Source organism: Pan troglodytes, chromosome 9, assembly GCF_028858775.2.
Source record: "Pan troglodytes isolate AG18354 chromosome 9, NHGRI_mPanTro3-v2.0_pri, whole genome shotgun sequence".
NCBI lineage: Eukaryota > Metazoa > Chordata > Mammalia > Primates > Hominidae > Pan > Pan troglodytes.
This window is the reverse complement of record NC_072407.2, coordinates 14,781,687-14,806,138: the sequence shown is the minus strand read 5'-3', so window position 1 is coordinate 14,806,138 and position 24,452 is coordinate 14,781,687. Positions and strand designations below refer to the sequence as shown.

At 47.6% G+C, this 24,452-nt stretch overlaps 1 protein-coding gene across 22 annotated transcripts in view; it reads left to right on the top strand.

Annotated features, from left to right (window-relative positions):
• Positions 1–24,452, top strand: part of IRAG1 (inositol 1,4,5-triphosphate receptor associated 1) — a 157,559-nt gene that overhangs the window by 75,466 nt on the left and 57,641 nt on the right. For 11 of the 22 annotated variants that reach the window (XM_063782793.1, XM_063782798.1, XM_063782795.1 and 8 more), the window contains 5 exons: positions 918–1,075; positions 19,029–19,135; positions 21,015–21,085; positions 23,365–23,538; positions 24,250–24,327. In XM_063782793.1, coding sequence (XP_063638863.1) covers positions 1,007–1,075; positions 19,029–19,135; positions 21,015–21,085; positions 23,365–23,538; positions 24,250–24,327 — 499 coding nt within the window. In that variant the 5' untranslated portion in view covers positions 918–1,006. Of the gene's footprint in view, positions 1–862; positions 1,076–19,028; positions 19,136–21,014; positions 21,086–23,364; positions 23,539–24,249; positions 24,328–24,452 lie in introns of those variants that run through there. The other 11 variants (XM_063782794.1, XM_063782801.1, XM_063782789.1 and 8 more) reach the window with 5 other exon arrangements.

The window sequence follows — 24,452 nt, the reverse complement described above, 5'->3', positions numbered from 1 at the left end:
CTCATCGATGTAGGCCGGGTCCATTGTCTATCCCTGAGCCAGTCACTGTGGGAGGCGGATGAGATTATGCTGATTGCAGTCCCAATCAGCACTGGGACCCCAGTGCCCCCAGGCTGCTGCACCATGGGGAAGGGATAGCCTGGCTTCTGGGAGTCAGTCTAAGGTTGCCAGGGATGGGCACAGGGCACACGGAATTCACCCTGCCTGAGCCCCCAGGTTTTAGCAGGGCTGGTGTAGTCCCCATAAGGGCTGAACTCAAATGAGAGAGCCTGTGCTGAGGGTCAGAAGAGCATGAGGGGAGGTGTCAGGGAGGAAGTCAGGAAACAGCACCTCTTACTCCCCATCCACATGGCTAAGGAACACTGTGTAGTATAGCAGAAAAAGCCCCAGCCTCAAAATCAGGAAGATCTGGGTTCAAATTGTTGGTTCTCTGTATGATTTGGGGCAAGTGACTTTCACTCTCTGGGGCGGTTCTCTCATCTGTAAAATGGGAATATTAATGCCTATATCAGAGGTCATCTTGAGGATTCAATTAGATGATGGTGATGCTCCTAGGACAGGGCCTGGCACCCATGCTCAGTAAGTGGTAAACAACTGCCAATCTGATCTCAATGGAGTATCTTCCATTAGCTACAGCTTTGAGGAGTTTGAAGCACTTTTCTCCCTTCTGGGATAGCTGTGTTTACTGTAAAGACCAAATTAGATGCAAAATCTCTAAGGTCACCTCTGACTTTGTAAACAAAGCCAGAGAGCCGGAGGAAATGAAATTCCAAATGCCCTCGCCTAGCCTGGTTTGACCTCCGGTGTTGATGCAAACTCAAGCCGGCTCTCACTGTGGCTTGTGGCTCCGGGAAATGGAACCCAGCTTGGGACAGGGATGGGAATGGATTTGACTTGTCCTTTTGGCGTCTCCCCAGCCTGTGGAGCCCAGGCCTCTTGGAGCATCTTTGGGGCTGACGCAGCGGAGGTTCCGGGCACACGTGGCCACTCCCAGCAGGAGGCTGCCATGCCCCACATTCCCGAGGACGAGGAGCCCCCCGGAGAGCCACAGGCAGCCCAGAGCCCTGCCGGCCAAGTAAGTGCCCCCTCCCTGCCCTCAGCTAGCCTGGCTGGGGGCCAAGCCAAGCACCCTGGGCTGAGGCCACAGCTTTTAGGCTGGCCAGAGGGTTTGCTGACAGCTCATGTAGGTTGCAGTGGGTACCTGGAGAAGGTGTGTGGCTTCCATACTGAGGAATCAATTACTCTGAGTTGGTTTGAATTGACCGAGGCCCCAAATATTCTGGGTATAGAACCAACCATCTAGGCTGTGTCTGACTGAGGCCTCAGAAGTCAAACCACAAACCATGCAGGCTCCCTCTGCAACCGGAGAAGGACTTATATGAGAACCATTAGCACTGAGAACCTCTTATGTCAGGTGAGTGGGCATGAGAAAAGGCCACTTAAAGTGAATCCACTTAAAATGGAGATCAAAATTGTATAGTAAATAGCAAAAAAGGTTTTCAGTGAAATTTTATTATAGAAAGGAAATGATGAAAGCAGATTAATTTAAAGAGACATCAAAATTTTTATTGTACAAATGAGGCATTCAAAACAAGCTATTTTTAGCTATACAGATTACAAAATATAGGTTATGTGCTAATTTTCAGATTGAAGAAAGAATAAAATGTTGGTTTTGGTGTGGGTATATTTATTTATTATACCAGCAAAATGATCTGTTCACATAGTAACTCGCTCTTCACATTTTACTTTACAGCACCTAATTAAGAGGCTACATCTGTTTAATACTTAAGGGCTTCATCCATTTCCCCAAGGATCTCTTTCAGTCCCTCGATATTCAGATTATTCCCTTTTGAAGAACCAATTTGAGCATCATCCTCGTCGTATTTTCTTCACTTAATTGATAAGCTCTATCTGATCTCCTTGGTCAAAGACCTTGCATGTAAAATTCTCCATCACTGTTTTCTTTGACTTCATGAACTTTGCAGTTGATTTGCATTGAAATGGTATTGTCCTGTTATATCGGACAGTCGTCCAAACTGACCTGAGCCAGGGGGGATAGACGCTTTTTAAGTGAGGGAAGAATCTATGAGTGGAGCATTATTTTTACAAAAGGGCAGATTCTTAGCGAATATTTTCATGTTATGATGGCATTTGTTTTCTGACACATTACGACTCTGGGAACTTAGATAGTAAACACTTAGAAAAGAATGGCCCTTTGTATCTCCATATCCCAAGCTCATTGGATTAAGATGTTGCAGAACTTGGCAGCCTTAGGGGTGAGGGGGTTGTCCTTCCCTTGAATGTCTAAGTGACAGTGGGCCAACCCCCTAGCCCTTCAGCCTCAGGCAGCCCAGCCCAGGGTTTTATCAAGTCCAGGCCCCCATTCTGGGAAATAGTGGGTCCTGCTGCTGAGGGTGCCAAGTTCCAAAAGCTTGGGGATTAAGGAAAGGAGAGACAAAACACTCACAACTGCATTCAAATGCGACTGCTTCCAGACCCTCAGGCCATGACTTTCTTGGCCTCTGTCTCCTTAGCATCCCTATTTCCTCGCCCTGGACTCCTCTGAAAATGACCATCCCTGGCCCCTTCTACTTTACTAACAATGGTAGTACCCTTGAATCAGATTCTCAGGCAAAATGTAGCTCTTAAATCCTGGGCAACTCCCCCAAACAGCTGCCCCAAGACTAAAAGCATTCCTAAAATATAAGATAATAAAAGATCAGCAAAGATGCACCTCTGCGTCAGTGAAGACAGGCTTTTATATTAAGTTCTTCCTGCTTACAATGCTTTATAATTAAAAGTTCTTTCAAAGTATATCCTCAGGAAACATAAAACAAGACAACATAGACACCTGTCACTTAGACATTCAAGGGAAGGGCATCTCCCCACCCACAAGACTGCCAAGTTCTACAACATCTTGATCCCATGGGTTTGGGATATGGAGATCCAAAGGGCCATTCTTTTTAAAGTGTTTGTTATTTAAGTTCCCAGAGTTGTAATGTGTAAGAAAACAAATGTAATCATAACATGAGAATATTCACTAAGAATCTACCCATTTGTAAAAATAATGTTCACTCATGCATTCTTCCCTCATGGGTCCTTCTGCTGGGCCCCAATAATGCGGAAGCTATCAGTACCTGCAAACATTCTCTCTATAGTCTTGATTTCCCATGGGCACAGAGAGAATCATGGCACTTGAAGGGCCTTCAGAGACCATCCGTTATTTAATAAGAGTCTGGTTCTGGCTCAGGGTCACAGGGAGACTGAACTTGTGGGGAACTGGAATTTGGAGCTCCCACTAGCCAATCAGGGATCGCTTACTCTCAACTTTGTGGCAGGCAAGCTCATGGAACCCTCCCCCCATTGTGGCAACCTCTAGAAATTCATCATGCCAACCTAATGGCACTGTACCTATATGCGTTTTGAAGCTGTGATGGTTAGGAAGGCCAGCAGGAATTCAGGGGAGCCGGGAGCCAAGAAGCCCAGGTCCTATCAGGGAGGATACCTAGCACAGGATTTAAGAATGTAAACTGTGCAGTCATACCAAGCTGGGCTTCAATCCCAGCTCCTCTACATTCTGGTCAAGAGACCTTGTCTTGGCCAAGAAACTTTGAGACCAAGTCTGTTAACTTTGCTGTGCTGCTGGTTTCTTATGTGTTACCCAGTACAAGGGTTAGTTGCTGCCTCCTAGACTCTGCCTGTTCAGCCCAGCCCTCAAGTGCCTTCTATAGCCTGAGGGACCATGAAGCTGGGGCAGTTCAGACCCCCCCAACCAAAGGCCACATCAAACTCAACTTTCTTTTACCCTCTTCCCTTACTGCCACGCCCTGGACATTTCAAAGCTTTTCAGAAGGCAACCAGGCATGGTGAGTAAAGTGCTTCTCCCACTATTGCACCCACCAGACCACCCACATTGGGTTTCTCAGGTAGTCACGGCCTCGGGAGGGTCAGGCCTCAGGAGCTGGCCTGGAACCTTCAGGGGGCTGGAACCTGAGTCCCTGGGAGCATCTGAGGCCAGGCAGCCAAGGAAGCGGGGTTGGCCAGGATGACTCGGCTGGAAGTCCCAATCCTGCCTGAATTCCCAGTCTGTGAAGCAGGCAAAGAACAGAGCATCCTTCTAAGTTTACAGCTCCCCGGGGTCCAGCCCTAGTTGTGATTCCTCAGGTCCCAGCCCCTATTTCCCATCACTGGCATGAGCACTAGCCGAGGCCTTCTCACACACAAACACAAAATCTGTAGGACTAGATCCTGTTTCTCTTTCTGCACGTACACACACATACACACACACAGACACACACGCAGATACACAGGCATGCACAGACAGACGTACTCTTCAGGTCCTTAATCAGAAGCTGCAATCAAATACCACAAAAAGCCCCCCAACAATGCACTTTGTAAGGCTATGTCCTGAGTGGGGTTTTCTGCATTGGCCCTTGAACAGGGAGAGACTCAAAGGGAAGAGTTTGTAGGCAAGGGGTTCTAGCAGGAATAGAAGCTGTCAGAACACAAGCCTGGGACCTGAGGGGACCACAGAATGACAGACTGCCAGTGCTAGAAGAATCCCAGGTCACATCTAAGCTCCGCCCAGGCAGGCAAAGCTCTCTATAACGTGAGCCCCACTCAGTCACCCTGGGAATTTTTTGAACACCAGATTCCTCAGCCTTCCAAGACCTACTGAATTGGAATCTCTTGAGGTAGGTCTTAGGAATCTGTAGGAATATATCTTTGTATTTTTGAGACGGAGTCTTGCTCTGTCACCCAGGCTGGAGTGCATTGGTGTGATCTCAGGTCACTGCAACCTCCGTCTCCCAGGTTCAAATGATTCTTGTGCCTCAGCCTCCCGAATAGCTGGGACTACTGGCCTGCACCACCACGCCTGGCTAATTTTTGTATTTTTAGTAGATATGGGGTTTTGCCATGTTGGCCAGGCTGGTCTCAACAAAACTCCTGGCCTCAAGTGATCTGCCCACCTCGGCCTCCCAAAGTGCTGGGATTACAGGCGTGAGCCACCGGGCCCAGGGTAGGAATCTGTAGGAATATTTCTATAATGAAAAGCTCACCGCCTCCCAAGGAAGCCTGTGCACTGGTTGGCCAGCTCTGTCCTGGTCAAGCTGGAATCTGCCTCCCCCAAGACTCTCCCTCGGTTCTGCCCTCCATACAACCTATAGTGGGGTGAAATCCTACAGATGCAGGAAGGCAGTTCTGAGTCTTCTCAGAGTCTCTTTTTCTCTAGTTTCTTCAGTCTTTGCTCCCATGACAGTGTTCAAAGCCTTCCTAACCTCCGCTCAGGACACATACCAGCCCATCTCCGCCTTACTGTAGGGCCCCAGACCTGGCCCCAGGCTCCAGATGCAATCTTACCTAGGCCTAGATGAGTTCCTGGACTGTGACCAGCAGCCACAGTAGGAAGCTGACGCACCCGGACAGTGCAGCATCCTCTGAAGTGCCTTGTAAACCTGAGGGTACAAAGAGGCTCACGTTAGCTGTAAGAGCCCAATTTTCACCGGCTCTAGCTTCCACCTGAACACTCCCATCCTCCTCCAGAGGGTTTTAGAAGCCCCCAGGGGCAGGGCAGTGTGAACTCATAGGCAGACTTCACCTCTTCATATCACCCGTTGCAGCACCCAGCTACCACCTCCCCTGTTCCCCTACCTCCGCTGCACACAAAGCCACTTAATAATAACAGCTAACCCTGTGCCAGATACTCGTCTACCATATTAACTCATTTACCATACAATTAGCCTTACGGTAGGTATTATCATTCCCATTTCATAGCTGAGGAAACTGAGGCACAAAGAAATTAACTACCTTCCTCCAAGGTCATACAGCTCATAAGTGGCAGGCCCAGGATCTGGGCCCAGGCAGCCTGACCCCAAAGCCCATGCTTAGTCCATACCCGCACTGAGCACTGTTACTGCCCCTGGGTCCTCTGTGAGAGCTCTGGGACCTGGGCCAACAGTACGTTGTCCTGTGTTCCCAAAGCCACTCACCTCAGAAGGGCCAACTTCAGAGCTCGCTGTCAGGGGAATGCCAAAGCACCACCAAACCCCTTCTGCCTGCCAGCCCCTCAGGAGCACAAGCTCGTGGGGCCAGCAACCAAAGCTGCATGTCACATGCCTGTCTATGCCCCTTCCTCATTCTCCTTCAGTCAGGTAATCAAACAGCCCAACTTTAACTTGAGTGGGCTGTCTGATTGCTTAGCTGAAGGAGAATGAGGAAGGGACATGGACACATTGAGGAAGGGGAAGGGCACATTAACTCCTAGAAACACAGGCCACCATGCTATTGCCTGGTTTAGGCCACATGCGTGAGGCACTCTGGGTCTCTCCGAGCATCCACTTTGTGTTTCATTCGTTGATGCTCTAGGCAGACATGGATGCTCAGCCCTGTTACGCAGTAGCTCTTGTGACTTAAGGTCACTGCAGCACTCCACTGGTGAGTGGCATCTGCACCCCTCCCCTCCCGTAACTTTTAAGTAACTGAGATGAGGTTGGAGTGTGCTCTGGAGAAGCAGTCTTGTTTGTGTGGCCCTTATAGGAAGGGATCTGCTTGTGGAGCACCTAGAACCTCTGGCTATGGAGGTGCTGGCCTTCCTCCTCTTTTGGCTCAGAAATGGGGACTGATGTAAGTGCCACCATAACAAATCTGGGGTTGGGTAGATAATTGGCTGGCTAGATGATTAAATGACTGCAGTAAAGGGCAGAAGAAATGGAGGGAGGGCTAATGTTAGGAAGGGAGGAAGGAAGGGAGGATAGTAGATATGATGGATGAATGACTAGCTGAGTTACTCTCCTTGGAATAAAGCTAACACATACTGTGTTGTTCCACACTCCCAAAGTCTGTTGGCATGAGAGTAAAAACAGTGGACAAGGGTTGTAGGAGGCCTATCCTGGCTTACACCCTCAGTCAGTGGGCTGGGCTCAGAGCCAACCTGTCTGTCCTTTAAGAAGAGGAGGATGACCAAGCAGCCAGGGAGTTCCAGAAGGTACAGGAAAGGCTCATAGAAACGTAAGGTATAAGCAGCATGGCAGAGCAGGAAGAACTTGGGCTTCACATCCTTGACTGCTACCTTGGATAAGTGATTCCTCATTATTCCTTGCCCCAGTTTCCTCATCTAGAAACTAAGAGTTATAGGAATAGCCACTAACAACAGCTAACCTTTATGGAGAACTTACTATGTGCCAGGTACCATATTAGGCTTGTTTTATATGTTACATTATCTCATTTAATTCTCACAATACTCCTGGGAAAACTATTAGTATTTCCACTAATAAAGTATTTCCACAGATAAAGAATTTAAGCACAGAAAAGTAATGTGCAGTGGGTGACATAGCTAAGGAAGTGGTTGAGGCTAAATTCAAACCCAGGCAGCTTGACTTTAATTACCGGAATAATATATATAAAGTGATGAGCAAAGTACTTAGCTCACAATAGGCGCTCAGTCCCTATAGCACAAAACGGTTTGCAAAAAGTTTCCACATGTGTCACTGCAAGTGCAATGACATTGCAAGTGCAAAACCACTGTGAGGTAGACAGAGCAGAGAGAGTCACCCCCATGAAAGTGCGAATTTAGAGCAGTTAGGTATCTTATCCAGATGAAGGGAAAGAAACTAACACACAGGTTCCTAGTGTTTTCTAGCATTTAACCTTCAGAACGCAGTCGTACATGGTAGTGATGACTATGCACATTTCACAGATCAGGATACTGAGGCTTGGAAAGGTTAAGCCAGTTGCTGAAAATCACATAATAGGGAAATAGCAAGGCCCGGATTCCACTGTCTCATGGTTGTAAGCTGAGGAAATGGGCTATAATTAATTGTTTTCCTATTTCTATTCCAAAAATACCCCATTATATGCAATAGAGTTTGAGCACAGAGGCAAGGGATGACTATTCACATACACATGGTAGGCACTCAATAAATATGGAATTGAGGAATTGAAGTACATTTACTCAGTCAATGTTTATTGAATTTGCTCAATAAATGTTTATTGAGCATTAACTAACTAAGGTCCTGCTCTCAGGAAGCTCACTTCCTGGTAGATTTACTACCAAATGCCAGTTCTGTCAGATCCAATTTGCTCTTGTGTTCTCCCACGGCCTTCTCCCATCAGGACCTGGAGGAGACTTCTTCTGTGCTGTCTATGGGAATATCTCGAGTTTAGCCATATACTTTACTGCTCAAGGCAGATTGCCAGCTTCTCTATCCATTTGACTCCTTTTGGCTGTTCAAGCCCTGTCCTCACTGGCCAACAGAGAGGTTCTGCCTGTACGTCCCTGGAAACTCCTTGGGAACCGTGTGCTCCCCGACTAGAGAAAAGGTGTATGACCCAAAGGATCAATTATCTGTCAGGAATGAGATGAAGAGGAAACAGATAAAGCATGTAAAACACTTGGAACCTGGTAAGGACTGTGTAGAGTAGGGATCCCCCTGCCCCCCAGCTTCCCCAGTAAGAACCCTCATACGGTGCCTCCCATGTGCCAGGCACTGCTCTAGGCACTTTACGCATAGCAACCTCACGACAACTCCAAGACACAGACATGATGGTTATCCCACTTTATAGATGAGAAAACAGGCAGGTAAGGGCACTATACTCACCAGAAACCAGGAAGTACTTGGATGCTCCCATCGAGGATTTTGAATTCATCTTCTCTGAGTTCATTTCTACTTATCTCATCACATCCTTTGCAAGAACAGCCTCAATTAAGGCCTTCAATAAAATAATTTAAAATAAATTATCAATAAAATATTAGTATCTGGTATACAAGATAATGGTAGCAACTACTGGGGTATGTGGTCTAATCCCTCCAAGGTAGATATTATTATCTCTATTTTTTAGATGAAGAAATGGAGTCTCTGAGAGTTTATGTAATTGTCAAAGATCACCTAGCTGTGCTGTGGTCAAATAGAGATTCAAACTCAAGTTTCCCACTGATGTCATCCTGCCAGGTTTTCCTTCCTTTCCTGGCCCTAGCTAGGGACACCAGAGGCCCCATGCATGGGAAACAGGTGCTTGATGCTCCATCATTATAAAAAAGAGCTCAAGAGGACAGTTCCATCAGGCTGGCCTCTAGTGGTTCTGGTCACAGGGTAAGAGCTGTGAGAATTTAGCGTGGAAGTGCCTAAAACAAGGCAGAAAGTGTTTTAGAAATGTTGACGGTTACAGACAGTCAGAAATGCATATAAAAATTGTTTTCCCTTAGTTCCTATTGTGAGCAATGAAACAGATTGCTGTTCTTTGTTTTTCTGTCTCCACACATCAGGCTATGTGTGAGCTACTTGGGGGCCACAGACTGTGACTTTCACATGTGTATCTCCACCCATAAGCATAGGCTCCAGCATGCGGTCGGAGCTTAGGGAGGGAGGGAGGGATGGATGGATGGAAAGGTGGATGGATGCTTGATTGTGTTGTGATAGGTTGGGTAGATAATTGGCTGGCTAGATGATTAAATGACTGCATTAAAAGGCAGAAGAAACGGAGGGTGGAGTAGTGTTAGGAAGGGAGGAAGGAAGGGAGGATAGAAGATATGACAGATGAACGACTAGCTGAGTTACTCTCCTTGGAATAAAGCTAACATATATTGTGTGCTTTTCCACACTCCCAGAGTCTGTTGGCATTAGAGTAAAAACAGTGATGAACAAGGCAGTTGTTCTTTATATCTGACTTCTAGAAATAAATGGACAATGGCAGGAAAGAGGATCCACCAGAGGCAGAGCAGGCCCTTGCCTTGGTGCAAGGGAGGGCCTATAGGGCAGACACCGGGGAGCCTTTGGGGAGCCAGGGAACTGGCCCTCTGTGCTTGGCAGGGAGGAGCCCCATGTCCAGCAGAACTCAGCGGAGGCACTTCTGCTTTCTCCTGTGCCCCTAGGACTTGCCGCTGGGATAATCATTTTCTTTCAAGTCCCCAGAGAGTCCTTTTTTTTTTTTTTTTTTTTTTTGAGACGGAGTCTCACTCTGTCGCCCAGGCTGGAGGAGTGCAGTGGCACGATCCGGCTCACTGCAAGCTCCGCCTCTTGGGTTCACGCCATTCTCCCGCCTCAGCTTCCCGAGTAGCTGGGACTACAGGCACCCGCCACCACGCCCGGCTAATTTCGCTTTTGTATTTTTAGTAGAGACGGGGTTTCACTGTGTTAGCCAAGATGGTCTCGATCTCCTGACCTTGTGATCCACCCGCCTCAGCCTCCCAAAGTGCTGGGATTACAGGCGTGAGCCACCATGCCTGGCCCAGAGAGTCCTTTTATCCTGTTGTAAGAGCACTGGCTGCTTTTGCTGCTGGATCTCCTCTCTACCAAGGCAGTCCCTGTTTGCCCTCCAGGCTACAAGACAGGGATCTGGGGATACAGTCTCACAGCGCGCACCCACCACCACCACTTTCACCGTCATTATTATTGCTTTCTCTCATTTAATACTTAAAACAAGCCTAGAGAATAGTGATTATTAGCTCTATGTAATGTTTTAGACCATGAAAGAGAAGTTTAGTAACTAGTAACTTGCCCAAGGTCACCCAGGTGGGATTCTGGTCTAGGCCTACCCGACTTCTTCACTAGCCCACATTGCCTTCCAGCAGGGTCCTCCTCTCCTGGGCTGTCTGCCAGCGCCCATCTACAGGATCTAAACCCCCCATGCCTGCCTGAGCTGGAGTGGGCTGGAGCTGGGGCTGGGGGTGTTCCTTACAGTTTCCTAGCCTGGGCCTAGCCATGTGACTCTGGGGAAAGAAAGCTAATATTCCCATCTATGACACTGGCCTATATTTATCCCTGTGCCCAGGCGGTTAGGAAAACTATTGTGCATTCCTGAGAATCTATGAGTGAAATAAACATTTAAATGTTTCTATAAGATTTATTTAAGGAGAACAAAATGTGGCCTGCTGGCTTATTAGAGGGTGAGCTTGCTGGGAGATGACCCAGCCCTCAGTGCTTGGCTGATTCCAGGGAAGGGAAATGGACTCCCAGGGAGGCTGGGCCCATGGATGAGTGAGAAGGGCAGTGAGCCAAGGGTATCCTCTGCCCATGCTGTCCTTTTCTCCAGCTGTGTGTTCAGCCTTGTGCTGGTTTGAGGGCTTCCTGGAGGAAGAGGTACCTTCTGTGAAGGAGAGTGCAGCTTGGAAGAATAAGAGTATCAGAGGCCAGCAGGGCACCAGGAACCAGGGGACGTGAGACCACAAACTGGGGATGCAGCTTTAAGAGCAGCGTGGTGTCGTGGGAAGGACACAGCCTGTGTTCAGTCACTTCCCCTATTTACAAGCGGCACAGCCCTGGACAAGTCAGTTTTTGCATTGATAAAGTGGAGATCAAAATAGAAAAGCAGAAGAGAAAAAGGAAAGATATCAATCTTCTACCCCATGCTCATGGCCTTCACTTTCATCTTCTCGTTTCCTCTTCACAATTCTATGAGTTTGGGAGGCATTATCACCCCCAATTTGTAGATGGTGTCCTCAGGTTTACCCACTGAGTTTCTGGGAGGATTCGGTGAGAAAACACTAGGGGGGTCTGGGACAGGGCCCACCGCACAGTGGGCCTGAGTAACTGCCAATTCCCTCTAGCCATATTTGTTTCTGTGCTTCCATGTCTGTAACCCACAAAGGGCATTGATTGGTTTGAGAAGCAGAGGGTGAGAGAGGGAGTGGAGCCGGGTGAAGGTGGCCTTGGTGGTGGGTCCTTGATCACTTGGGCTTATGTGGTCAGATGCCCCAGGAGAGATGCTCCATTGCGCCGTGACCACAGGGGCTGGGCCCTCCCAATTTAACTCCAAATGGTTGAGGAGACCCAGAACTAAGAGCAACAATCTTTTCAAAACCAAATGCCAAAGTCATTAATTCAATCCCAAAGGGAATAATAAGGGAACATAACATCTAATGCTTAGTGAGCATTTGCTCAGTGCTAGGTGCCCTTCCACAGGCTTGCCATCTAGGGCTGCCAGATTTGGAAAATGAAAATATGATTATATGCTGTACATGGTGGCTCACACCTGCAGTCCCAGCTACTCAGGTGAGAGGATCACCTGAGCCCAGAAATTTGAGACCAGCCTGGGCACACAGCAAGATTCAGTCGAGAGAGAGAGAGAGAATACAGTTATGTCCATGGAATATTTGAGACACACATACTAAAAATTATCTGTTGTACATTTGAAATTCAAATATAACTGGGGCATCCTGTGCTTTATCCAGAAATCCTATTTCTATATCAACTTGTTTAATTCTTATAACTACCCTGTGAGATAGTTCCATTATAGATTAGGTAACTGAGGCACAGAGAGGCAAGGTAACTTGCCCAAGGTTATCCAGCTAAAAAGTATACCATAAGGTAGTGTGGCTTCTGAGCCTGAGGCCCTGAAGCCCCTAAGCCAGTAAGTTGCCTGGCCAACGGTATTTGGTCTTACTGCTCTCCCAAGCTTTCTTGAAGGCCTGCCTTGTGTTTGACAGCTCAGAATGGGAGCAGGGATGCGTGTGTGCACTGCATTAAAATCTGGCAGAATTCACCCCAGAGGGCCTCTAGAATCTTCCCACACACTCTCTCCTGGATTACTGTCTCCCCAGTCCCTGATAGAGTGAAAAACAGCCCCCACAAGACCTGAATGTTCCCACAAAAACAGTTTTGCAGAAAAGGAGAAGTTGCCCAGAGCTTGCTCAACGGTTCTGTGAGCTGATGCGGGAAAGAACACTATGATTTTATGAGTTGTGTATTTTGCACACATTAGAAGGCAAGTGTGAAGAACCTTCCAGGATGTTCCATCAAGGGATTAGAGGATTTCCTCCTAATCACTTTATGCTTCTTGCTTTGTAAGCCACTTGGAATTGTGAGTGTCTGCGGTTACCTGCTTGGCACTTGCCACCCATGGCTTGTTTCTGCCTTTTTGTATGGGCACCTCTGCCCTGGTCCTCCTCCCCAGTGAGATGCCTACAGTCAGGAGAGCTTTGCTTCAAGTAGCCATTGGCCAGCAAGCAGAGAAAGCTCCTATCAGAAGGCAGCTCACTCCAGTGCCTTGTACCCATTTACCTGGTAGGTATCAACACCGAGGACACTATTAGTAATAGCAGTGGAGGTTACTTCCCCTTCTCTCCCCATTCCGTCATGCTAATGAATGGGAAGCATTGCAGAGGCCCGCTCAGTTCACCTTTGTCTTCCCAGACCTTAGCATAGACCCTGGCCACAATAGGCATTCAATAAATGTTTGCCGGATGATTGGACAGAATAAAGTCCAATAATGTGGGAGTGTTCACAGACCACATCCCTTTCTTGGACGCCAAACAGAATCTGATCATTGCCAGCCCAGTGCCCCTCTCTTCTCCAAGAAGGTCTTTGCTCTGTAAGACTCTTCAGTAAATGTTTATGAGTCAATCATACAAACAAATGAAGACAATCTGCACAAAAAATAACTGGATGGAGCTGGGGGAGTAAAGGCTGGAGCGGGAGAAAGAGAGAGAGAAGGTGGACAGAGGATCTGGGCAGGGAGGCAAGCAGGGGAAGAGTCATCAGAGAGGGGGCGTGAGAAACGTGAAGGAAAGAGAAAAGGGCAGAGGAGAGGTCAGGATGGGAGTGAAGATTTGTTCCCCTTTCATGTTTTTTGAGAGGTGAGAGTAAAGAATGAAGTTCCTTCTATGCTGGTTTTCTTTCTGTTGAACAGTTCCGTAAGGCGAGCCTTCTCAGAGTCTGCGCCATGTGGATCACGGCTTCATTACGTTTCAGGGCAAATAGTTTAACCACAACTCCCAACCATAGACGGTTAGGAGCATGAGGTTCTCTTTGTCTGCTAGGGATATTTATGTTTGTCAAATCATCCATCATTCCCCCATTTATATAGTCTCATGTTTTTATATCCTATATTTTATTGTTGGTTACTTTAAGTTGCTTTGAGAAGTAGATAGTGTCAATAAGATTAAAAATAAACAAAGGCCAGGCATGGTGGCTCACGCCTGTAATCCCAGCACTTTGGGAGGCCAAGGCAGGCAGATTACTTTAGGCCAGGAGTTGGAGACCAGCCTGACCAACGTGGTGAAACCCCATCTCTACTAAAAATACAAAAATTAGCTGGGCATGGTGGTGCATGCCTGTAGTCCCAGCTACTCGGGAGGCTGAGGCATGAGAATTGCTTGACCGGGAGGTGGAGGTTGCAGTGAGCCAAGATCATATCACTGCACTCCAGCCTGGGAGACAGAGTGAGACTCCATCTCAAAACAATACATAAAAATAAAATATGTATTTTACTTATTTAGCAGCCTGAATATATGAAACTGTTAGAAATGGATATATGCTATAACTCTCCTAATACCACCACGATTATTTTTTCAGAATACAACATGGAATTAGCTCATGTTTGGCCCATCCTGCCCCTTTAAATAGACACAGCCTATCCTCATCAATGCATGCCAGGAATTTGTAAAGCCCCACCACAAGGGGTGGTGGAAACCATATGATAGAATGCATGTAAAAAATGATATTTTAGACAAAATGCATTTCTTCTTGTTCATCAGAGGACTCATACAAGAAAGAAATTCTCTAAATATGACAGACATGAAAAAGGCAACTTTCAGAGCTCAAATTTTCACGGTCAGAATAAAATCCAGGGAAAGAAGCCCGCGCATGCTATAAGCACAGTCAGAGTTTCCATTGGCGTTCCCATGGTGATAGGCATGAGGCTGCCCAGATGATGTGGGTGGGAGAGATTTTAAGCACAAACCTCCTGTGCTCTGGAAAACCAGGCCAGGATGAAAACTACATGACACAGGGCAGTAACTCAGATGCATTTGGGGCCAGGGAGCACAAATCACTGAAGAAAGCCAATTTAGGATAGCTCAAACCTGGTTACTCTGCAGAAATGTGGGCCTAAGATTGTTTGATCTTTCAGTTTAAGGAAAAGCAAGCTATCCAGACCTTTATGTGAATTCTTACAATTATGGAATGTTGATAACTAATTTAAAAACTTGTAAACACTACTAGCAAACAGGCACATGGGTCTCTAATTTGCACCTCTGAGCTCAGAATATGCATCAGAGGATGCTGATTGCTTAATTGACATCCAAGAGATCACACCTGCCAGAAACACTGACAAATCCCTGATTCCCAGTAATGCCTTTTGCTAATGCTACTCCTTTTTAATGATGTGAAGAGATTCCTCTGGAAAGACTTCAGCTCTTCCTACTCACCAGAAAACCCACACAGTAGAAAACTCCCTATTCCTTCTTCTTCCCTGGCTCTCCCATTTAGCTTGGCACCTGCCCCTGGCCCTGCCTGCTGCCCCCTCTATCTGGCTACCTGCCATTTGACACACTGCTTCCCCTTCTTAACCTCCCCAGCCCTTGTGAATACTGTTCCACTGCATATCCTCGGGGCCCCAGATCATTGTTCCACTTCCCTTCTGGTCCCCTGGAAACCCCAGCCTCTGCTGCTTGCTGGCCTTCCACCAGGGGAGCCCACTGAACAAAAGATGGGAAAAACTGGCTCACCTTGAATAGAGCCATCATTCATTTTAATAATAATCATGACTCAAGGGTACTTGTAGACCATATGACACTTATCAAAGTGCATACACGTTCGTCATTTGTTTTTACTTGCATAATCTTCCTGTGAGAGAGAGCAGGCCTTTGGCCATTGTGCCATTATAGGAACGGAGGGATAAAGCCACAGGAGGACAAGCTTATCACCAGCCCATCAAGGCATACTATCCAGAGAATGAGTTGTTGCTTTTCAGAAAACTCCCTGGGTGTCTCTTCTAGGGGGAGTCCTTGACAGAAGGATGGGTATCTGTGTCCTCAGAGGGACTGGAGCTCTGGGATCATGAGGACAGGTCAGCCAGTCTTGGTTTCAGCCACAAGCACGTGCCGACTTCTTGTCACTCCCTCTTGGCCAACTCTAGGTTTCCAAATGGAGACACAGCTCCTATTTACCAGGGAGCTCCTCAGAATTCCTATAGGGGATGATAGATGTTCTAATAACTGGGCCTCTTCTGTCATCTCAACCAGTGTGAATAGAGGGATGCATGGATGATCTGCTGTCAACATTTCTGTATTTCCCTTTGGGTAGTTAAGTTATTCTCAAGCCTAACCTTCAGGGCTTCCCATCTCCAAAACCATAAAGACCAAACTCATTAGAGTAGCTTCAAGGTCCTTCAGAAGCTGGCTCAATCTCTTATTGTAGTTTCACAATTCCCCCAGCCCTGACCTCTCCTACCTCACATGTCATAGTCCATGCACCTGCACCAGCTACACTGACAAATCCCTGATTCCCAGTAATGCCTTTTGCTAATGCGATTCCCTTTGGCCAAATCCTGTCCTTTAACATCTTTGTCGTGCAAGCTCCTATTCATCCTTCAAGACCTAGCTCAAATGTCCACTCCTCTCTAGAGTCTTCTTTAACTCCCCTCACTAAAGAGTTTTCTTTTCCTTCCTCTGAGCTTTCACAGAATGTGGTCCATCCCTTGTTACCTTATATTTATTATGAGTTACTTCCCTGTATCCCTTGCTTGACTGCGAGCCCTTTAGGGTCTTCTCTTCATATCTCAAGTTGCTTTTGGCACATGGTGGATAACCATAAAGTGTTTGTTGAAAGAGAAAGAAATCTAAAGTAATATAAACATTTATTTAAAATATTAATCATATGCTAGATGCTTAGCACATTAAGAATATCAATCATGGCCTGGCATCGTGGCTCACACCTTTAATCCCAGCACCTTCAGAGGCAGACATGGGAAGATCGCTTAATTCTGGAAGTTCAAGACCAGCCTGGCCAACATAGTAAGACCCTGTCTCTAAAAAAAAAATTTTTAAGTCAGCCAGGCCTGGTGGTGCACACCTGTAGTCCCAACTACTCAGGAGGCTGAACCAGGACAATCACTTGAGCCCAGGAGGCAGAGGCTACAACGAGCTATGATTGTGCCACTGCACTGAAGAAACTAAATAAATTAAATAAATAAAAATATCAATCATGCAATAGGTACCTTATCAATGTTATTTTTAATCTTCACACTAACCTTGTGAGTTAGACTTTATAATCATGGATCATAGAGAGGTTAAATAACTTGTCCACGACACATAGCTAGTAGTTGAAATTTGAGCCCAGGTTTGTCTGACCCTTCCAATAGGCAATGCTGCTTCCTTCTGCTTCTACACAGCCCACGTCCCTGCCCAAGCTTCCCTTCCATGTCCCGGGAGATTCTGAGTGCCTCCTCTTCCTTCAGCCACTGTAGCTTTCTGCACTGAAGAGCTCCCGGATAAGAACACAGAGCCCAATGAACATCTCCTCAAGGATCTGGCTCTGGGTTTCCACATAAAAGCATCCTTTCCACAAGAGAAGCAGCATGGTGCTCCCCAGGCTGGACTCTCACCCAGAGACTTCTCCAGCTCATGTGGCCTTATGCTTGGGGCCAAAGAAGGGAAGAGATGAAAGTGAAAATGGGAAAAGCTGGGTTCACTAAAAATTGTGGGACTTAAGAAGTCCAGATAGCACTGTATGAGACCCATTTCACAACAAGGCATAATGTCAAAAGGAGAGCGGGCCTCCTCCCTACCTTGCAGGGAACCAACACCTGCACACTGAGGGCTCAAGAACACAGCCTGGCTCTGCCAGAGGCTCCAGCCCATTGGCAGCTCCCACCGCCAGTGGGGCTAGTGGAGGTGAAAACATTTCATATGCAGGGGCTCTAGAAGGATTTGGCCCACCAGGGAAAGTGGCAATAGGGACAGTGGGCACCCACTGCTTTGAAGCTGCGGGAGGCAGCACCAATAGTGGAGGTGGCAGCAACACGCTCTGGGACGCTAGGAGGCAGGCCTTTGGCAAAGGCAGTCAGGTGCTCACAGAGGTAGCAGTGGCAGCACATGCCAGTCAAAGGGGTGGGAAGGAAGAGAAGGAAAATGACAGGCACCCTCTTAAGTTGATGGAAGGACCTAAGAGAAAACCCCAGGAGAGTCTTATAACAAATTACGATCACTGAAATATCAAAGTTACCCAAAGGTAGGACTGTCGTGGAACATCAGGGGTGTGTGGGTGCCACTACCTTTTCTCCAGGCCATCATTCTTCCCCAGCCAGGCTGGCCTCAATCTGAGGACTCTGTACCATTCTTTTCCTGCATTGCTAGCGAGAACTAACCAGGGATAGCTTGTAGTGTCCCTAATCTTAGTGCATGAATAGTGGACCGTGTTAAGCTCAGGTGAGGGCCTGCTGGGGAATAAAGGAGAAACTGCCTTTTTTGTTTTCTGAGTAATCCAAATAACCTATATGTGTGCACCATTCACAATAGACAAGGTATGGAAACAATCTAAATGTCTGTCAATGGATGAATTAAAAAATGTGAAAAATATACACACAATAAAATATTGTATCTGTATACACACACACACACACACACACACACACAAGAATATTATTCATCCTTAAAAAAAGAAGGAAATCTCACCTTTTGCAACAACGTGGGTGAGGCTGCAGGACACTATGCTAAGTGAAATAAGCCAGGCACAGAAAGACAATACTGCATGATCTCACTTATATGTAGAATCTTAAAAGGTCAAACTTGCAGAAACAGAGAGTAGAATGGTGGTTGCCAGTGACTGGGGGTGGGAGAAATGGGGAGATGTTGGTCAAAGAATTCAACTTACTATTTTGGTTATGAGGTGAATACGTTCTGGGGATCTAATGTACAGCACGGTGACTGTAGTTAATAATGTATTGTATACTTGGAATTTGCTAAGTATTGTCCACCACACAAAAAGGTAACTATGTGAGTTGGTGGATATATTAGTTAGCCTGACTGTGGTAATCATTTCACATCAAAACATCACACTGTATGCTGTGAACATGTCACATTGTATCAAAACATTGTATCAAGGTAATGAAAACATCACATTGTGTGCCTTGAATATATACAATTTTTATTTGTCAACTATACCTCAATAAAGCTGGGGGAATAAAGAGTAAACTGCATTTGTCCCCTTATCAAGATGGCTCTGAGCATCATGATGTGAGAATAAATGCTCTGGCTCCTGTCCCTGGAAGTCCCACCAGCCCAAGCCTAACTCTGTGTTTTTGTTCTAAACCAGCAGGGTCCTCCTACCGCAGGAGTATCTTGCAGTCCACCTCCCACGATTGTCCTGACTGGGGATGCCACTTCACCAGAAGGAGAAACCGACAAAAACCTGGCCAACAGGTACAGGTGCCTGATCCTTGCATTGTGACAAACAATATTTCCTAGAACATGAGGATCAGACAGCTATATTTTTAAATAAATCTTTTCTTTTTTCTTGTATCATTTTATTGACTAAACTATAATCAAGCAGTTTTTCAAAATACAAGATAGAAATAGGAATTTTTCCATTATCTTCCTCCTAAAATGATTTTTCCTCTCCTGGATGTGGTCCTTTTGGCTCTGCGACGGCTCCAGCTCATTCGCAGCCCCCTCCCCCAGCAGGGCTAGTGGAGGTTAAAACATTTAATGCCCAGGGGCCCCAGAAGGACTTGTTCCCCCATGGAAAGGGCTAGGCTTTAAGAAAAGCATAAATCACCGCAGGAGAGTTTCCCATAATAACTGTCCAGCTATTTGCAGCCAAACATGAAAGGTGCAGGTGTTTGAATGTAGAATCCTGCCCCTGGCCAAAGTGTGTGAAATATGATCTCTTGGCAGGGACATGGGCTCACAGGTACAGGAATGTCTCCGCCTTGGTTTCACAGAGCACTAGCCCACGAACTGGGCTCGCTGAAATGAGACTGTCTAATTTTCAAAAAGTTAAAAAGATAATTCTCGGCCGGGCGCAGTGGCTCATGCCTGTAATCCCAGCACTTTGGGAGGCCAAGGCGGGTGAATCATGAGGTCAGGAGATCGAGACCATCCTGGCTAACACAGTGAAACCACGTCTCTACTACAAATACAGAAAAATTAGCCGGGTGTGGTGGCGGGCGCCTGTAGTCCCAGCTACTCCGGAGGCTGAGGCAGGAGAATGGCGTGAACCCGGGAGGCGGGGCTTGCAGTGAGCCAAGATCACGCCACTGCACTCCAGCCTGGGCGACAGTGCGAGACTCTGTCTCAAAAAAAAAGAAAAAGAAAAGGAAAAAGATAATTCTCATATAAATATACTGAGCATATGTCAAAGATTTACTTACCTCATTAATACGAGAAGCATCTGGATAACAAAGCCGGTTCAAAGGAGGATACAAGCAATGGATATACATATATCATCAGTGGAGAGGAAAGTGCTGGAATAAAACTGCGAAGTTAGATACAAAATAGGTGAATGTTCTACAGGGCAATGAAACCATATTTTTGTCTTTTTTCCCAAACAGAAATCATCTGCGTCTTTGTCAGACAACAATGATTTACATTTTATGAGGCTTCTACAAGTTAGATGTTAGCTCAGAGTCTGGGACCTAATGAGTAGGAAATAGTAAGTCAAAGTCACATCCTCTTAGGGCAGTGGTTGGAAAACTTTAGCACGCGTCAGAATCACCTGGAGAGCTGTAAAATCATAGCTGGCTGGGCCCACCTCCAGAATTTCTGATCTGAGTTGGGGCCTGAGAATTTGCATTTCTAAGACGTTCCCAAGTTGAGAGTCAGAGAAACCCTCGAGAAGCTTGTAAGATGATGTTCTAGGATGACTTTGAAAGAATATACAGGCATCTGGCTGGGCACAGTGGCTCATACCTGTAATCCCAGCACTTTGGGAGGCCAAGGCGGGCAGATCACCTGAGGTCAGGAGTTCAAGACCAGCCTGGCTGACATGGTGAAACCCCATCTCCACTAAAAATACAAAAATTAGCTGGGTGTGGTGGCACATGCCTGTAGTCTCAGATACTTGGGAGGCTGAGGCAGGAGAATCGCTTGAACCTGGGAGGCAGAGGCTGCAATGAGCTGAGATTGCACCACTGCACTCCAGCCTGGGTGACAGAGTAAAACTGAGTCAAAAAAAAAAAAGAAAGAAAGAAGGAAAGAAAGAAAGAAAGAAAGAAAAAGAAAAAGAACATACAGGCATCTTTTCACCTATTTTCAAGTTGTGGATTGATTTTCTGAACAAGATGACTGTTCTGTCTTTCAGAGTTCACAGTCCCCACAAGAGGCTTTCTCACCGACACTTGAAGGTGTCCACTGCCTCCCTGACATCTGTGGGTAAGGACCAGGGCAATCTAAGGCATGTTGAGTAGAAAGATAGGTCTGGCAGCGTGGCTGGGCTTGACTCCTTCCTCTCTCCTGCTCTTTAAGGCGCTCCCTCCCGATAAGCCCAACAGGACGGGGTAGATCAGCCCCTCCGTGTCTGGGTCTAGGAGAAGCATATTTAATTCAGTTTTCATTGTTCAAAAGACAAGACCAGGGCATGAAGAGGAAGATGCAGAAGTCAAAGAAAGAAAGAACACTGAGTGAAGCTCATTTCTGGGGTTTAGGGGGCAGAGTCCTCCAGCCTCTGCTAAAGAGGCCCACATCCAGGTTGGAGTAGGTGCCTGAGTGTAAGGCCGGCCGCCCTGGTCATCTGCTCATCCCCAGATGGTGGCTCACAATCTGCCCTGGGCTGTTGGAACATAGATCTCATATAGAGTTGGTCCCTGCCTTCATGCTGCTCATAGACTATGAAGAGACTGAGAAATGAACAGATAATTGGGACACTGTATGATAAGAGACTGCACAGAAGAGCTAGGCCAGCCAAGGCAAGAAGGGGACCGAGTCTCTCTGAGGAGAGGAAGTTTTAGGAAGGTATTCCAGAGGAGGTGGCATTTGAGTTGTGCCTTAGAGAGCTGGACAGATAGGCGAGGGAGGAAAGGCATTCCAGGGGGAATAGGAAACACACTGAAAGAGCAGGAACCTCCCTGGAGCATGTTGCTGGCAACTGAAACTCTGCCATGTGTACCAATTGGGACTTTTTCAAATGATAGAAACCCAACTCAAACTACCTCACACCAAAACAAAATTTACAAAAGCCAGGGCTTGTGATTTCAGGTAGTGCTGGATCCAGGTGCTCAAAGTGGGTTATTAGCAATTGTCCCATTCCATCTCTTGAACCTTTTTTCTTGTGTGTTAGCTTTCTTCTTGGCAGACTCTTCAACACATGGTAGCCAATAGCTACCAGCAACTCCAAGCTTATGCCCCATCAGTGGAGAGTTCTTCTTCCCCATATACTCCACACCAGGATTGCCCCTCAATGGCTTCACATGGCCATCCCCGAGCCAATCCCTGTGGCCAAGGGGATTCTGTTCATTGATTGGCCAAGACTAGTCCACATTCCCACTCTTGGCACAGGGGAGGGGGGTTAGCTAATGGGGAATCAGAGAGGTTTTTACCAAGTGAAAACCAAGGATCTGCTGCCCAAAGACGAATGGAACCCAATGGAGGTGAAATGGGAGCTGTTCACTGCAGGCACAGCTGAAGTGGAGGGACTTGGGAGGAGTATGTGGGGCCAGCAAGACTGGCTGAGCCAAGTTTAGGGTTTGGATACCACACTGAGGAGCATGAGAAATCCCCATGAGATGAGGTGGAGAATGGCATGGCCAGATGTGGCTCTGATAGCCACTCTGATAGGCAGTGGGGGATGGGATGGAGGAGCTCGCCTGAGGGCAGGGACCTCTTAGGTAGAAGACATAATTGTCCAGGAAAGAGCTAACAAGTACGAGCGAGGCTGAGGCAGGAGAATCACTTGAACCCAGGAGGCAGAGGGTGCAGTGAGCCGAGATTGTGCCACTGCACTCCAGCCTGGGCCACAGAGTGAGACTCTGTCTCAAAAAAAGAAAAAAAAAAAAAAAAGAGCTAATGAGCAAGAATGGAGATGAGGAACAGGCTCCAGAGATGTTTATAGGTAAATGCAGGGAGGACTTGATCAACTGATTGGATGTTGGGGGAGGGAGGAAGAGGGAGAAGTGGGAAGTGACTCCTGTGATCCTGAGCAGCCAGGTGAGAGGTGGTGCCGTTCACCCACCTCATCCAGAGGGGCAGTTTTGGAGAAAAATGGGGTGAACAATGTGACTGGAGGGAAGGTGGCCACGGGGTTGTGGCCGTGGCCAATGATCTTTGGTCTCCTTCTTTTATTCACAAACCTTAAGCGCATTAGCTTGTGAAAGAAACAGGCCAGAAGCAAGAATGCACTGGGGGCGCAGATGGTGCCGGAGGTAGGGCTCCTGGGTGGCCTTCCCTTCCTGACAGAGTTTAGGAAAATTCTGGGAACCTGAGATGGCTCCAGGACCATTTGTGATGGAGGACCACAGGCCATAAGCCATAGGGGCCAGGCCTGCAGAGGAAGCCACTGTCTGTCCTCATGCAACCCTCTTGATGGCACTGGGCTGAGGTTTGGCTGGATGGGTCAGCTGTGGGCAGAGTCCCTGGGATGAGGCATGGTATGGCATGACCTCATCCTGGGGCCACGGATGCAGTGGCTCTCACCCCAGCTCACCCTCCTTCTGCAGACCCCGCGGGGCACATCATTGATCTGGTGAATGACCAGCTGCCAGACATCAGCATCTCAGAGGAGGACAAGAAGAAAAACCTGGCGCTGCTGGAAGAAGCCAAGTTGGTGAGTGAGCGATTCCTGACCCGCCGTGGGAGGAAGTCCAGGAGCAGCCCCGGAGACTCCCCATCAGGTAGGGTGGGCCAGGATGTACAGGTGGCTGCCCTGAGCCCCTCTAGGGTCGGGAGGGAAGGGCCTGGCACCAGCTGCAGTGGGCGCCTCACCTCCGAGGAGGTCGCCTTGGACTCACCTGCTCTCCTCAGCAGAGGTCAGGATTCTGTCCTGGGCTCCCTTCCCTTGATCTCTGTGGGTGCTGGGAAGGATCCTAGGCCCTCTGGGGAAGAGGAGATGGTCTTTGGGGAATTTCTGGGTTAGAGGGAAGGTTTTCCTGGGCCCAGAAATCCTCCTGCTTCCTCTATGCTAGAGTCACTTTTCTTCCTGAGCAAAAAGTTGGGCAAGTGTGTAAGTGTACTTAGGAGGACAAGGGGAGCTTTTGAAGTCAGGGCCACCCTGGGAAGTCTAGAAGGAGCAGCCTCTGGAGCTGTACCTGCCAACCAACGCCAGGCCTCAGTTTCTGGACAGTGCCTTGAGGTCAGGCCAGGCAGGCTGAGAAGTGTGACTCTATCCTCGAACCCCCAAATGGCCTGAGGGCACCCATCTCTTAAGCAGCAGCAGGAAGGGGTTGGGCTGTAACAGGAGCATCATATGGCAGTCCAGCATCAGCCCCTGAGCCCAGCAAGGCAGACCCAGTTCCCAGGGCCTGGGAATACCTAAAAGGATGCCTTTGCCAGGTTGAAGTCCTAAACCTTCATGAATGCCAGCCAATTTGTGTCTGTCTTCACAGCTGTTTCCCCGAACCTCAGCCCCAGCGCTTCTCCTACATCCTCTCGAAGCAACTCACTTACAGTCCCCACCCCGCCAGGTGAGGCCCAGCTGCCCGGGGACTTCCTGCCCTGCCTCTCTCTCTGGGTGGCAGCTCAGCCTGGACAGATCAGCATGCCTCCCAGCCTGCAGGCTTCCCCTTCAAGAACTCTGATGGCCCCTTCA